At 36.2% G+C, this 13,002-nt stretch overlaps 1 protein-coding gene across 1 annotated transcript in view; it reads right to left on the reverse strand.

The window, feature by feature from the left end:
• The window catches only part of LOC150110236 (cilia- and flagella-associated protein 45-like), a 168,219-nt gene that overhangs the window by 28,596 nt on the left and 126,621 nt on the right, over nucleotides 1-13,002 (reverse strand). Inside the window, exons 8-10 of the mRNA XM_090392294.1 lie at nucleotides 12,487-12,594; nucleotides 10,689-10,802; nucleotides 256-449 (exon numbers count right to left, since the gene is read on the reverse strand). Of these exons, the coding sequence (XP_090248420.1) occupies nucleotides 256-449; nucleotides 10,689-10,802; nucleotides 12,487-12,594 (416 nt within the window). The remainder of the gene's footprint in view (nucleotides 1-255; nucleotides 450-10,688; nucleotides 10,803-12,486; nucleotides 12,595-13,002) is intronic.

The following is a 13,002-nucleotide window of genomic DNA, read 5'->3' on the forward strand; positions in this document are numbered from 1 at the left end:
CTGTGGGGATATCTGTATAATAATAATATCATATAACTTTTTATAATTTAAGGGCATTTATATTATTTGTCCAATTTAAAGAATAACTGCAATGTCTTAGTAAAGGAAAATCTTCAAGGTATCATACATTATTAAAATCTATCTTCTGTGGCTCTGTATATGTGTACATTAAAATAAAGCAACACTAATAGTAATATTAGAAATTAGAAAAACTAAAACTTTTTAAGACAGCTTATCGAAAAGTTTGGTAATTACTTCACAAGGATTCTATATTCTTCTAGCTCCTTTTGAGCTTTCATTTTTCTTAAGCGGTCCTGAAGATTAATTTGGTTATTCCGTGCAGTAGTCAACATTTCTATGGTTTCCTTTTTCTTCAAAATGGCCGTCTTTTCCTTTCTTCTCCACTCTCTTTCCTTCTCATCTTGAGCTCTTCTGGCTCGAAGGGCATCCTATAATTTCCAGTTAATATTGATATCAATTATGACAACATCATATGTTTAGTTATTTGGTAATGTAAATTAAATGAATAAATCATTTGTTACTGCTGAGAAAGTAGCAAGAATACAAGTTCTTCAAAACATTTTTATTACAGTAAAATATAAGGGCCATTACTGTTTAACTTGCATATTAATGATATTGGTGAAGATTTGGATGGAGATATTCAGTTGTTTGCAGATGATACAAAGTTGGGACGAACCATAAAGAGTAGTGAAGATGCTGTGGCCTTACAAGAAGACTTGAATAAATTGAATGATTGGGCATGTTGCAAAATGTAAGGTTTTAAAATTTGGAAAACAAAGATGGGATGCAGAATTTATGCTTAGTGAGAATATATTGTTGGAGGTAGAGGAAATAAGAGATCTGAGGGGTGATAGTGGATAAGGATCTGAAATTTAGGGGACACATCGCCAAAATTGTGAAGACAACACAAAGGCTTCTGGGAATGATGCGGAGGATACTAACCTGTAGAAGTAGGGAGATTCTTGTTCCATTGTATAAGGCTTTGATTAGGCCACACATGGACTATTATGCCCAGATTTGGTCACCTGGTTTTCAGAAGAATGAAGAGATGTTGGAGAGGGCCCAAAGGCGACTGACTAAGGTAGTTTCTGACCTCTGGAATGTCAAGTATGAGGAAAGATTGAGGAGATGCAATTTGCAGAGTCTGGTGGACAAGAGGGAGATGGGAGATATGATAGAGACCTACAAGTTGGTAAGGGGTTGTTATAGGATAAATGCTGGAGAAGTTCTACAGAAAATAGCGGGAGATCAGGGGAGAACCAAAGGTCATCCCTGGAAACTGTATAAAGTGGGTGTGAGTAGGGGAGTGAGGGACAGGTTTTTTTCATGCAGAGTTGTGAATGATTGGAATGCCTTGCTTGAGAATGTGGTGTCTGCAAGGAGTTTGAATGTGTTCAAGGCACGGTATGATGAGCTGTGTGTGTGATAAAAGGACCTTCCAGATAAGTCTTTGAACTCCATGAGGTCTTGGGGTGATAATAATAATAATAATAATATAGCTGTAAAGAATTTAACAGAGAAGATGTAACCTGAATAAACTGCTTATTTCTGTATAAACAGTGTAAATGTTCTTCCAAATATCATCAATTATTTCATCTAATTTTGGAAATAAATATATCAATGTATCTCTGATATATCTTTTAGCCAATGATTAGTTAAATAGGTTAGGATTATGGGGTTTCCATATAGAGCTATAGAGGTTACTGGTATCATTACAAGAACAGATTATCTTGTCCTGTCATTGGCTTCATTTTCCCTCAGCAGACAGATAAAACCAATAACAGTATACAGAAGTTCTGTATGATGTGAACTATCCAGTCACTGCTCAATAATGAGTAAACTGCTTACTTCACTTTTATTCTCGGAAGATAAAGCATTCTAGATATGTTCTGGGTGAGAGCTGAGACCAATGAATTGCCTGAAGAAAACCATAGGTGAAATAATTCACTAATATGTAAACATTATTAGTATCTGAATTCATTTAGAATTAATGTTATCTATAACCTTATTCAGACATGTGTTGGTTAATGCATGTTAATACTTAGCATATAGCATTAACATGCTATATGCTAAGTATTAACATATAGAAGTTTAGAAATTAGACAAAAAGAACATGTTGGTGATGTAAACCACAACAGAAGCATCTCTTCCGGCTTAGCACATCATTTCTGCACATCTAACCAGACGATAGATTGGCAAAACAACTCCATGCCATATCTCAATGACGACTACAGGCATCGTGTATTTAAGGAAGCCACAATAGTACTAATAACCAGCGGAAACCTCAACAGAAATCAGAGTGTAATTCTAAACAGTTCATGGAAAAACTTGATCCTCTCTCTCAATCAATCTGAACTACAGCTAGCCAGTAATCACATTACAAGTCTACAACAAACACACATGCGTGATAATGAATAAGAACAATAAGTCATCTCTGTCACGCAAAACGTGTAACCATAGATACTAGTTTGGTTTACAACGTTTTTTATGTTCCTTTTAATTTGCATTTACTAACTTTCATATCTCCGTAATGCTTTGAAAAAGCCAGACAGTTTGCTGGCAAAACTGGTAGGTTTGAATAAATGTTTTTATTGTAAAATACTGGTCTGTATTAATAAAATTGTATTTCTAGCATTAACATGCATTAACCAACAACACAAGTCTGATAACCTACCTAATGTATAACTACAACTAATAGCAGACAAACTAATACAGAGCAATTACATTACTCCAAAACAGTAGTAGTTCTTATATTAAAGAAATATCTGAATCAATTATCCAATAAATACCAATTTATATGCCAGCCTGGTTGGCCAAGTGTTAAAATATTTGTTCTCCAACCCATGGGTTCGAATCCTGCTGTCAGAATGTATGTAAGTGATTGTATTTGGCTGGGATGTGTAGCTCAGTGGAAGTGGCGTGTGCCATTCATGGCGCTAGACCGCCAGAGGAAAGAGCGTCGTAAGTTCTATTCTAGTCATGACTAGAGGAATTTTTACTATGCTTTTGGAGTGGTGCTAGAGTCTCTGAAGCACATGGCGGTGGATTTCAGCTGCGGTAAAAAAAAAAGTGTTTTTTAAACAGTGTATAGTGTGACTCTGTTGCAAATTGTGCTATTTTTTTTTCTTAGTAACATAAGTGTTCTTTAGTGGTGCTACTTTGGACTTTAGTTGTTATATTTGGGTTACCGAGAAGACGGAGTCAGATGCATCTGCGGTGGAAGAGAAGATAAGTTTTTGTTATATAGTATAAATAACTATAAATATAGTTTATACTTGAAGTATAGCGTAAGTAAATTAGCTTACAGTAGAGCGTATAACAGTATTTAGCATTTAGTTGTAGTAGTTCCTCAGCACTAAGTTAATGATGGTGGCAGCCGCAGCTCCAATTACAAATGGAGTGTCACCAAGTCCTCCCCTATTCAAGGACTCTATTTTGCATTACATAATAAAGGATTTTGTGACATGCAGGGCTTGTGGCATGTAGGCATCCCAGAAGCTGGATATGTGGCAGGTGAGAGAAGGGAGAAGTGTGTATATGTGTAAAATGTAGGCAATGGGAGGAATTTAGTGAGTTAGATGTTACAATTTCCGACTTCTTTGCGTTAGGAGTGGGAGAATCTCTAGAGATGAGTAGTGTGATAAGTGTGAATTATGAGCAAAATATGAATGAAAAAATAAGAGTAGGGAGTGTGGAAGACTTGAATGATTGTGAAGTTTTTGGAGATGGTCTTGATTGGGAGGATGAATGGCGAATAAGAGTGACTAACTTGCAGAGAGAGAGATGAGTTGAAAGAGGAGGTGGAATGTCTCAGGAATGAGATGAGAAGTATGAAAGATGAGAGTAGGCAAATGGAAGAGATGAATGCAAGGCAAATCGGAGAAGGAGTGAGAGAGGGTTATGGGAATGATAGAAGAGGAGAGAATAGAAACAGAAGAGAGGGAATGAGAGAGAGAGAGAGTTATGGGAATGATACAAGATGAGAGAAGGGAAACAGTCAGAAAGAGGAAGTGAGAAGAATGCAAGGGAGTGCTGGAACCAGGGATAGAGTGATGCCAAGACAGCAGGTAAGTAGGGACACACAGAGAGAAAGGGTTAGAGGAGAGAGAGAGAGAGAGAGAGAGAGAGAGAGAGTGAGGGATGCAGGTGAGCAATCAAGGAACAGAGTGGTAAGAGGTGTGATGTATGGAGACTCGATGATCCATGGTGTGCAAGATAGAATGCTGGAGGAGTGTTTGCCTGGAGGAACGATAGAAAATGTGACTATGGCAATTAAGCAGGGTGAAAGAGTGAATGAGATGATTATGATTGTGGGCATGAATGACCTGATAGGCAGTATAAATCAGATGGTGAGAAATCTGAGATTCATGCTTCACGTTGTACAAAAGAATACGCAGAGGGGAAAGATAGTGTGTGTTACCCAGGTATGATAATAACAAGCTGAGCAGAAGAGCAGTAATAATGAAATGCATAATAGCCAGAATGTGTCAGAAGAGAGTACTGGAATACATGGATGCTTGGAGGGCATTTGAGGACAGAAAGGAACTGTATGCAGACCACTTGAATTTGAATGAGGAAGGACGTAGGCATCTGGAGACATTGCTGTTTTCTGAACGAGTTGGTATGTCAATGCAGGGGAAACTAGAGTTCCAAGGTTGAATGGTAGCAGGGGTGGCCTCTTGTGGGAACGGGTGCTTGGGGAAAGGGGAAATACATCAGGTAACTCTGAGTCCAGTGAAGTTTGGAGAAGATAATGCTACTGTAGGTATAGAAACAGTGACATTTTTATACTCTATACTAATGCCAGGATTATCCAGAATAAAGGAGATGAATTGGTGGCACTGATAGCGTCAGCCTGGTCAAAGATTATTGGATTCACTGAGACTTGGTTGATGAAAGATGATATAATAACAGAAATAGAAGTAGCAGGGGTAAAGCATTTTTCGGCAGGATAGGAGGGGGAAATGTAGTGGTGGAGTACTGCTTATGATAAGTGATAACTTATATCCTCTAAGAGTGGAGGCTTTGGAAGGCAGTGAGACTAATGGTTTTGAAAGCATATGGTGCGAGGTAGAAGTGGGCAAGACAGGATATTTAGTGGGGTGTTGCTACAAGCCAAGGAGTACAGCAGGTGGGGAGCAGGATATATTTAGGCAGTATGGGAGATTTTAACTACAGCAGTATAAGATGGGAAGAGGAAAATGCATGTAGTAATAAAGAAATGGAATTTCTAGAATTCTTGAGGGACAAATGTCTTAGGAAACATGTAATAGAGGGAACAAGAGGTTCAACAGTTTTTGATTTGGTCATAGCATCAGAAGAGCTGATAATAATTGAGATGACATCTCCCCCCTTCCCCAGTTGGAGAGAGAGTGACCATGTGGTTTTGACATGCAGAGTATCAAAGAAAAGGGAACATATGTGGAATTATAAGGTGGGTGATTATAATAGTCTTAGATATCAACTTGGGGCAGTTCCACAGAGGGCAGACCTGCTGGAAGGCCAGGATATCACTAGTTCTTGGAAATGGTGAAGCAATAGTAAGCTGTATTCCACGAGTTAAGAAGTGGACACAATTTGGTGTAAAGTGGATGACAAACAATATCAAACAGGAACTGCAGGTGAAAAAGAGATTATGGAAGGGATATAAGGAGAGGGGTGGAGAGCATGCCAGGAGAGTAACTAGTATGGTGAGGATGGCAAAACTGGAATATGAGAAGAGATTTGCACTAAGATCCAAAGAAAATCCTATGGAATTTTTTAGCTATGTGGCAGTAGGAGGAGAAATGATTGTGGAAAAATGGCATTGTGGGATAAAAATGGGAATAGAGCGACTGATGCAGAGGACATGGGAGTTGTTTAATGAGCACTTTATTAGAGTATTTCATCCTGGAGAAGAATAATTTAATACTAGAGGAGTAAGGCATGTTCGAGGTTTAGAGGTGCAAGAGGAGAGTGTGTTCCAAATACTGAGTACTCTGGATATCAGTAAAGGAGTGGGACTGGATGGTATTTTCACCACAGGTTTTGAGAGAATGTGCTAAACAACTGACAGCTCCTTTGACCTGGCTTTTCAATGAAAGTCTGGCTACAGGAAAGGTACCCAAGGAATGGAAGGGAAGATAAGATAGTGCCATTGCATAAGGGTGGTAGCAGACTGGGAATGTCTAATTATAGGCCAGTTTGTGTGTCATCAGTAGTTGTTAAGGTCTTGGAGAAATTAGTGAGGGACAATATACAGTGTTGGGCAGATGAGGGTAATGTTATCTGTGAGAATCAACATGGATTTGTTAAGGGATGCTCTTGATTAAGTAATATGATTGCCTGTTATAATAAAGTGACGAGTAGTTGATGAGGGAAAGGCATACACTGCCATTTTTTGGATTTTGCAAAGGTATGAAATTGCAGGTTTGCAGTTGTTTGACAGGGTGTCGCATGATAAGCTGATATTTAAGTTATAATACATGGGTTTAGATGTTGGGTTAGTCAACTGGATTCAGGATTGGCTGTCTGATATCAGAGAGTTGTGTATAGTGGGACAATATCAAGGAAGCAGAAGGTTACCAGTGGGGTTCCACAGGGCTCATTACTGGGACCTGTATTGTTTAACCTTTTTTGTCAATGGATTACAAAGGGATATTCAGTTGTTTGCAGATGATGTGAAGCTGGGAAGAGTTATTAATAATAGTGCAGATGTAGCATCCCTGCAAGAGGATTTGAATAAACTAGACAGATGTGCAAATGAATAGGGGTATCGATTTAATGCAGAAAAATTGTAGTCTTGAAGGAAGTAGATGAAGGTAACCCAGAGGATTGCTGCAAGAAGGATGCTGACCTGGAGAGATAAAAGAGTTATCATTCTGTTGTATAAGACCCTGATCAGACCACACCCTGACTATTGTTCTCAAATTTAGTCCCCAGGATTTGAAAGGGATAAATTAACTGTGGAAAGGATGCAGAGGCAGATAACAAAAGATGGTTTCAGGATTGTACAATATTAATTATGAGGATTGGCTGAGGGAATGCAGGCTGCAGAGTTGGGTGAATAGAAGGAGAGGTGATATGATTGAGACTTTTAAACTGTTGAGTGGCAGTTACAGGGTGGACACTGGGGAGTTCTTTCACTTTGTGGAGCAGTGGAAAGGAGCGATGAAAAGGGGCCATCTCTGGAAAGTACGAAAAGAAGCTGTGAGCAAGAAGGTGAGGAGTGGTTTCTTTGCATGGAGGGTAATGGAACCATGAAATGCATTACCTGATAGAGTGGCGAGAGCAAGAACAGTCAATTAGTTCAAGGAGTGGCATGATAGACTCTGTGTTTCCTAAGAAGGATCTCCTGCGATGGGTCTCTTTACTCCATGGAGGCCTGAATAATAATAATAATAATAATGTGAGACCACCACCATACTTATCAGAGGCCTGAAGAGGCTTGAAAAAAAAATACCATGTTTGGTCTGTTGAGTGGGTTTTCCAGGTTATGTAAAAAAATAAAAATATGTACATAAAATTAATAAAAATTGGGAAAAAATCCCTATGCGATCTGCATTACTAATGTGCTATATGTTTACAAATTTTCATGGGTGAAAGCCACAAAAAAAATTAAAAACTGCCTATATACCAATATTAAAACTAGTTTTCTTTATCTGCTTTCCAAAAATATAGTTCACTAATTATCAGTACCTGAAGATGCAGGAAACATTACTAGTGTAAACTCACTTATTATGAACAACAGCCTGGGGATCTGCAGTGAAACAGACAGAACAATACCAAAATTATATAGATATGAACCAATATGGACAAAGTGGATCAGCGAAGCACATGCTCGACACCTTACATGCAGTTAGATGAGTGAGTGGTTATCCATGAAACATGCCTATGCTCCACCAAACATAGCTAATCTAACAGATATTGATGCAAAAATATATCAAACATCTAGAGGACTGAAATTCTGTTTATCACAAAAAATTGGCCACCTTTATTCCTCAAGGTTGTAGTCAAAATATCTAAATATTTGCTTAATATTCTGTGTTCTAATTGTATTTACCTTGTTATTTTTATCTTTAAAAATGTTTTTTTATGCATCTCCTGCCTCCCAAAAAAGGTTGTAAACCTATAGTACCTGGATTCACAGATTGGCTATCTATCAGTGAGTTGTGTATGGTGGGGCAATATCAAGGAGGCAGAAGGTTACAAGTGGGGGGGGGGGGTCCCACAGGGCTCAGAACTGGGACCTGTGTTATTTAACCTTTATATCAATGACATTGTCAGTGGATTGCAGGGGGGGGGGAGGGATATTCAGTTTTTTAACGAGATGATGTGAAGCTAGGAAGGGTTATTAGTAATAGTGCAGATGTGGCAGACCTGCAAGAGGATTTGAATAAACTGGACGTGGGCAAATGAATAGAGGTTGTCAGTTTAATGTAGCAAAATGTAAAGTCCTGAAGTTTGGAATACATCGATGGGAGGCTGCATACTCTGTTGGAGGAACTATACTGGAGTAATTGTGGTAGGCAAGCGATCTGGGGTAATGATTGATAGAAATCTGAAATTCAGGGAACATATTGCAAAGGTGGTGAAGGTAACCCAGAGGATTGCTGCAATACTGAAAAGGCATGACTTGCTTACGAGTGATATTCCACACTGTTTATGTGGTTAGTTTTGGTTTAACATGTGTTATGTAAAGGTGTGTGATATTTGATGGTAAATTGTATCTGAGAGATACCGATGTCAGTATAATATTGGTTTAGTTTTTTTTTTTATTTACTGTTGAAAGTGGCTGGAAAAATATATCGATTGAATAATCCATCAGATGTTGAAGAGATTCAGCGAATGTTACTTGAGTCCGATGATGAGAATGATAGAGAATGAATAGAGATAGAGTTGAATGCAAAGATGAAAGTGATTTAGAAGACGATGATTATGTGAAAGTTTATTCAGAAAATTCGTAAACTGAACAAGATATTTCTAGTGAAGAAAGTGAAGATGAATTAGACATGAATGAAGAGTATTTTCTTGGAAAAATAAAAAATCAGAATGGAGGAAAAATCCAATAAGAAGACAGCTGTAGAATATTTAGTGTCAACTTCTGTTAGTTTAGCCAAACACAAAAAATGCCAAGCCAGATGATATTTTAGATCTAATCTTTTTATATACAAATAAATACATTGATTCTATTTCAAACCAGTATTCAAGAGAAAGAGATGCTAAACGAATAGACAAAACAGAATTGAAAGCATTTTTAAGCCTCTTATATCTAGCTGGTTTACATTGCAACAATCGGCTAAATTTTTGTTCTTTATATTTCTTTGTTCAATAATTTATTGATTGTAACTGAAAATAAATATACCATCATCCATTATATTTGCAGTGTTTTTTTAAGTTTTATCGCATTTTAGCACATACTAGTAATGAATGTATCTATCTCTCAGATACACGTGACCTAAGCTGCAATGTTTTCGGCCATGACCTCCACAGGGTTCAAAGACAATCAGGGGGATGAAGTACAAGACAATCAAGAAAAGGTAAGGAGTTATCTTCTTCAAGATCTATGGTATATTCTATGTAGCAGAAGGAAATTCTAAAGATGATTTTGAGAGCTAGACGAAATGGCAAAAATATCATCTACAGGTCCCAAACACAAGTTTATAATAACATGGCCTGGAAATGCTAATGTAAAACTGCAGAATTATTAGCTCTTAGTTTATTAATAAATTTTGATTTCTTCTTGTTGTATCTTATCCATTAAATTTAACATGATATGCTGAAGTTTATTTACAAGTTGGAAGTTTGATGGAAGTTTATAATAAATTTAGTTTAATCCTTTATCCAAGTGTAAGCAAACAAAGTTGAGTGTGAAAGTGCATATGATGGACAAACCAAAATACCTGAATGAAACGACAACCTTGGTGTGGAACTAAGAGTTCCAAAAATTTATGTTGATTCTCATTTGTTTCACGAATTAGTGACAGACAAGAAACAACTGCTGTAAGCAAAAAATAAGAATCACAATTTGTAACATAGAAAAAAAAATCACATGTAAAAAAATTAACAACTTGTTTATTGCAAGTTCTATTGCAACAGGTTATCTAAGTTCATACCAGAATTTTCTTTTTCAGTTTAATATTTTGTAAGTTTAATATTTTGCTTTTTTGCAGTTCCTAGTACATGCCTGCTATATAACATTTGAAAACATTGATTAATCCTCTGAATTAGTTTCTAATCAACAGATAGCTACCTTTTCGAAGATAAAAATAAAGTACAGTGTAAACATTTTTGTTTTATTTTATATATTCTTTTGTATATAAGTTAATAATGAGTTCATTGAAAGAGATAATCAATTATTTACAAAAGTTATAAAGAACAATGCAGATGTGTCTCTACAGGAGGATTTGGATACATCAGCAATTCTAGTGAAGTTAACAGTTTGGTTGCTCAAGTGCAAATTTTTAACACTTTAGAATATAAAAATGGAATGCAGTGTGCTCTCTGACAGGAGGACACATACTTTGTAAGATCAGTTTTCAGAGTATTTTGAAACAGAAGAATTGAGAGATGAGTGAGTATGACAATGAGGATTGACTGCTGACTATGGAGATGGATTGTAGTTAGGCAAGTAGTTTTCAATATGTTTTGCGATTTAATGGAGATCTAATTATATAATATTCAATTACCTTTTCGGCTTGTACATCTTTGGCCCTTTCTTGCATTTCTCGTAATTTAGCTATTTCTCTCTCTCTAGTAAGTCGCTGTTCTAGTTGTTCTTTTTCTAATGCTTCTTCTTTCTCCTAATAAAGTTATATAAAAAATTTATTAAATCAATATTCTAGAAATTCACGGAACAAGGTTTTGATTCCTTTTCAAGCCTATTCTAACATTTAAGTGAGTGGCTATGATTAAATACTTTACAAGGATATACTTTAAATAAGACAGTGGCATAATGAAGCAGATTACAAGGTAAGATTAACAAAATACAGAATCCCTCGATTAATGCATTTTCAATTTCAATGAGTGCATTATTTTTTTTTTCTATATCCAAATCAGTGTCCCTCTAAAATTTGATTAGTGTGCCTATATACATCCTAAAAATAAAAGTTACAGATTTTAAAATTTTCTATCTATATAGTTTTTTATGGCTAACTATTTTAAAAAATCACTCACCAGGATGAAATAATTTAGTTATCAATTTAAAACATTTTACAAGGTTATTTTTAATGGCATACTATGCTATTTCCATGTACACTGTGTTCCAAATTTATGTCATCTGTTAATTACATAGCATTTTGCAGATCATATCTCATGCTATGAGATATGATCTGCAATTGTTTTCCTTACTTTTTTATTTTAAAGTATTTTCTCATACAACTTTTAATCATGAGTAAAAGAATTAGTGAGCAAAAGAGTGGAAGCATGAAAAGGATATAAAAAGTAATCTCATTGGAAGAAAATCTTGAAATAGTGTAATGAACAAAAATGAACAAGGAGAGTCCAGAGCAAAGATAGGACAAGAACACAAAAAGGGTGATTCATCTATAAGAGCAATTTTAAGCAAAGCTGCTGAATACAAAGAGAAAGGTAAGACTGCTTCAAGTTCTTCATGCATGCAACCACTCAAAATCAAAGTATTTAAATTATTGAATTAGAGAGAGTTCTTTCTATGTGGATCGAAGATTGTAACCAATTAAGATTGAAATATCACAATACATTCATTGCCCTCATCAACTCCTCTTGTGACCTTATTATAAATGTGATCAGATTACTAAAATAAAATTTATCTTTCACATATATGAGATCAGGACTGGTGGTAGGAGAACTAGGGGACACTTATGGAAGCTGGCCAAGAGTGTGGTTGGCAGGGGTGTTAGAGCTGGGTTCTTCACTTTTAGAGTGGTAAATGAGTGGAATAAGCTGCCAGAGTCTGTTGTGGGTGCTATGACGGTGAGTGAGTTCAAGGCAAGGTATGATAGATACTGTGAGAATGTCGTATAGTTGTGTAGACATGATGTTTAGGGCCTCCCTCGATGAGTCTAAGGACTCCCTGGAGTCGTCCGTAATAATAATAACATTCACGATAGCTTCTAAAGAATCTCACCCTCACTGTCCATTCCTGTATACAAGACTCATTACATCAGATTGGTGACTCTTAGTTCTTTAGAACATTCTCTTAGTACATATGGTATTCTTAATATCATGAATGCATCCATTTCATTCGCTTGCAATCACTCAAATGATCTCCTTCCTCTAGGAATGAAACCTGTTACATCAGAATAAAATATCCTGATTAAATGAACATGAAATAGTGCTTTGCATGATTAATTTCATTAACATGAAATTAAGCAAGTTAGGACATTAATGTGAAGTGCTAACTCAATGTTGCACAGGGAGATGTTTAAATGATTTGATATTATTTTCAGTAGAAAACAACAGTTTCTATATTCATTTAGTATAGAGTCAAATGGAAATGATACTTACTGCTTTCTGTTTCTGATATTCCATAACCCACATATCTTCTTGCTTCTGTCTCTGTTTTTCATATTGTTTTCTTCTCGTGACATCATCTATTTCATGTAAAAGAGTATCCTACAAGCAAAAAAAAAAAAAATTATTCTACTTATTATTATTTTCTCATTCACAGAATACTTGTTATAGACAAATCACTTGTGGCACGGTTTTGAATAGAAAATGAGTATATACATTCAAATTTTTGAATTGCACACAGGGATCACATGGTAGCACTCAACAGGATCAAAGGCTGTGCTAAATGAATTGTGTTTGAAGGAGACTCTTTTTGTGAAGGAATAGTTGCAAACTTGGATGTCTTATAATCTCAAAGACATCATCTAGATGATTTCAGACAGGGAAGAATTATTGGAAAGCTTGATGAAGGCTGTAGGGTTACTGATATTGCCAGAGAGTTTGGAATCTCACACAGTGTTGTATTCAGGTTCTGGACAGTATTACAAACCAATGGAATGTGTTCCAGATGTT

The sequence above is a fragment of the Typopeltis vanoorti genome, chromosome 1 (genome assembly GCF_054136105.1).
Source record: "Typopeltis vanoorti isolate ZY-2024b chromosome 1, IOZ_Tvanoo_1.0, whole genome shotgun sequence".
In the NCBI taxonomy this organism is placed as follows: domain Eukaryota; kingdom Metazoa; phylum Arthropoda; class Arachnida; order Uropygi; family Thelyphonidae; genus Typopeltis; species Typopeltis vanoorti.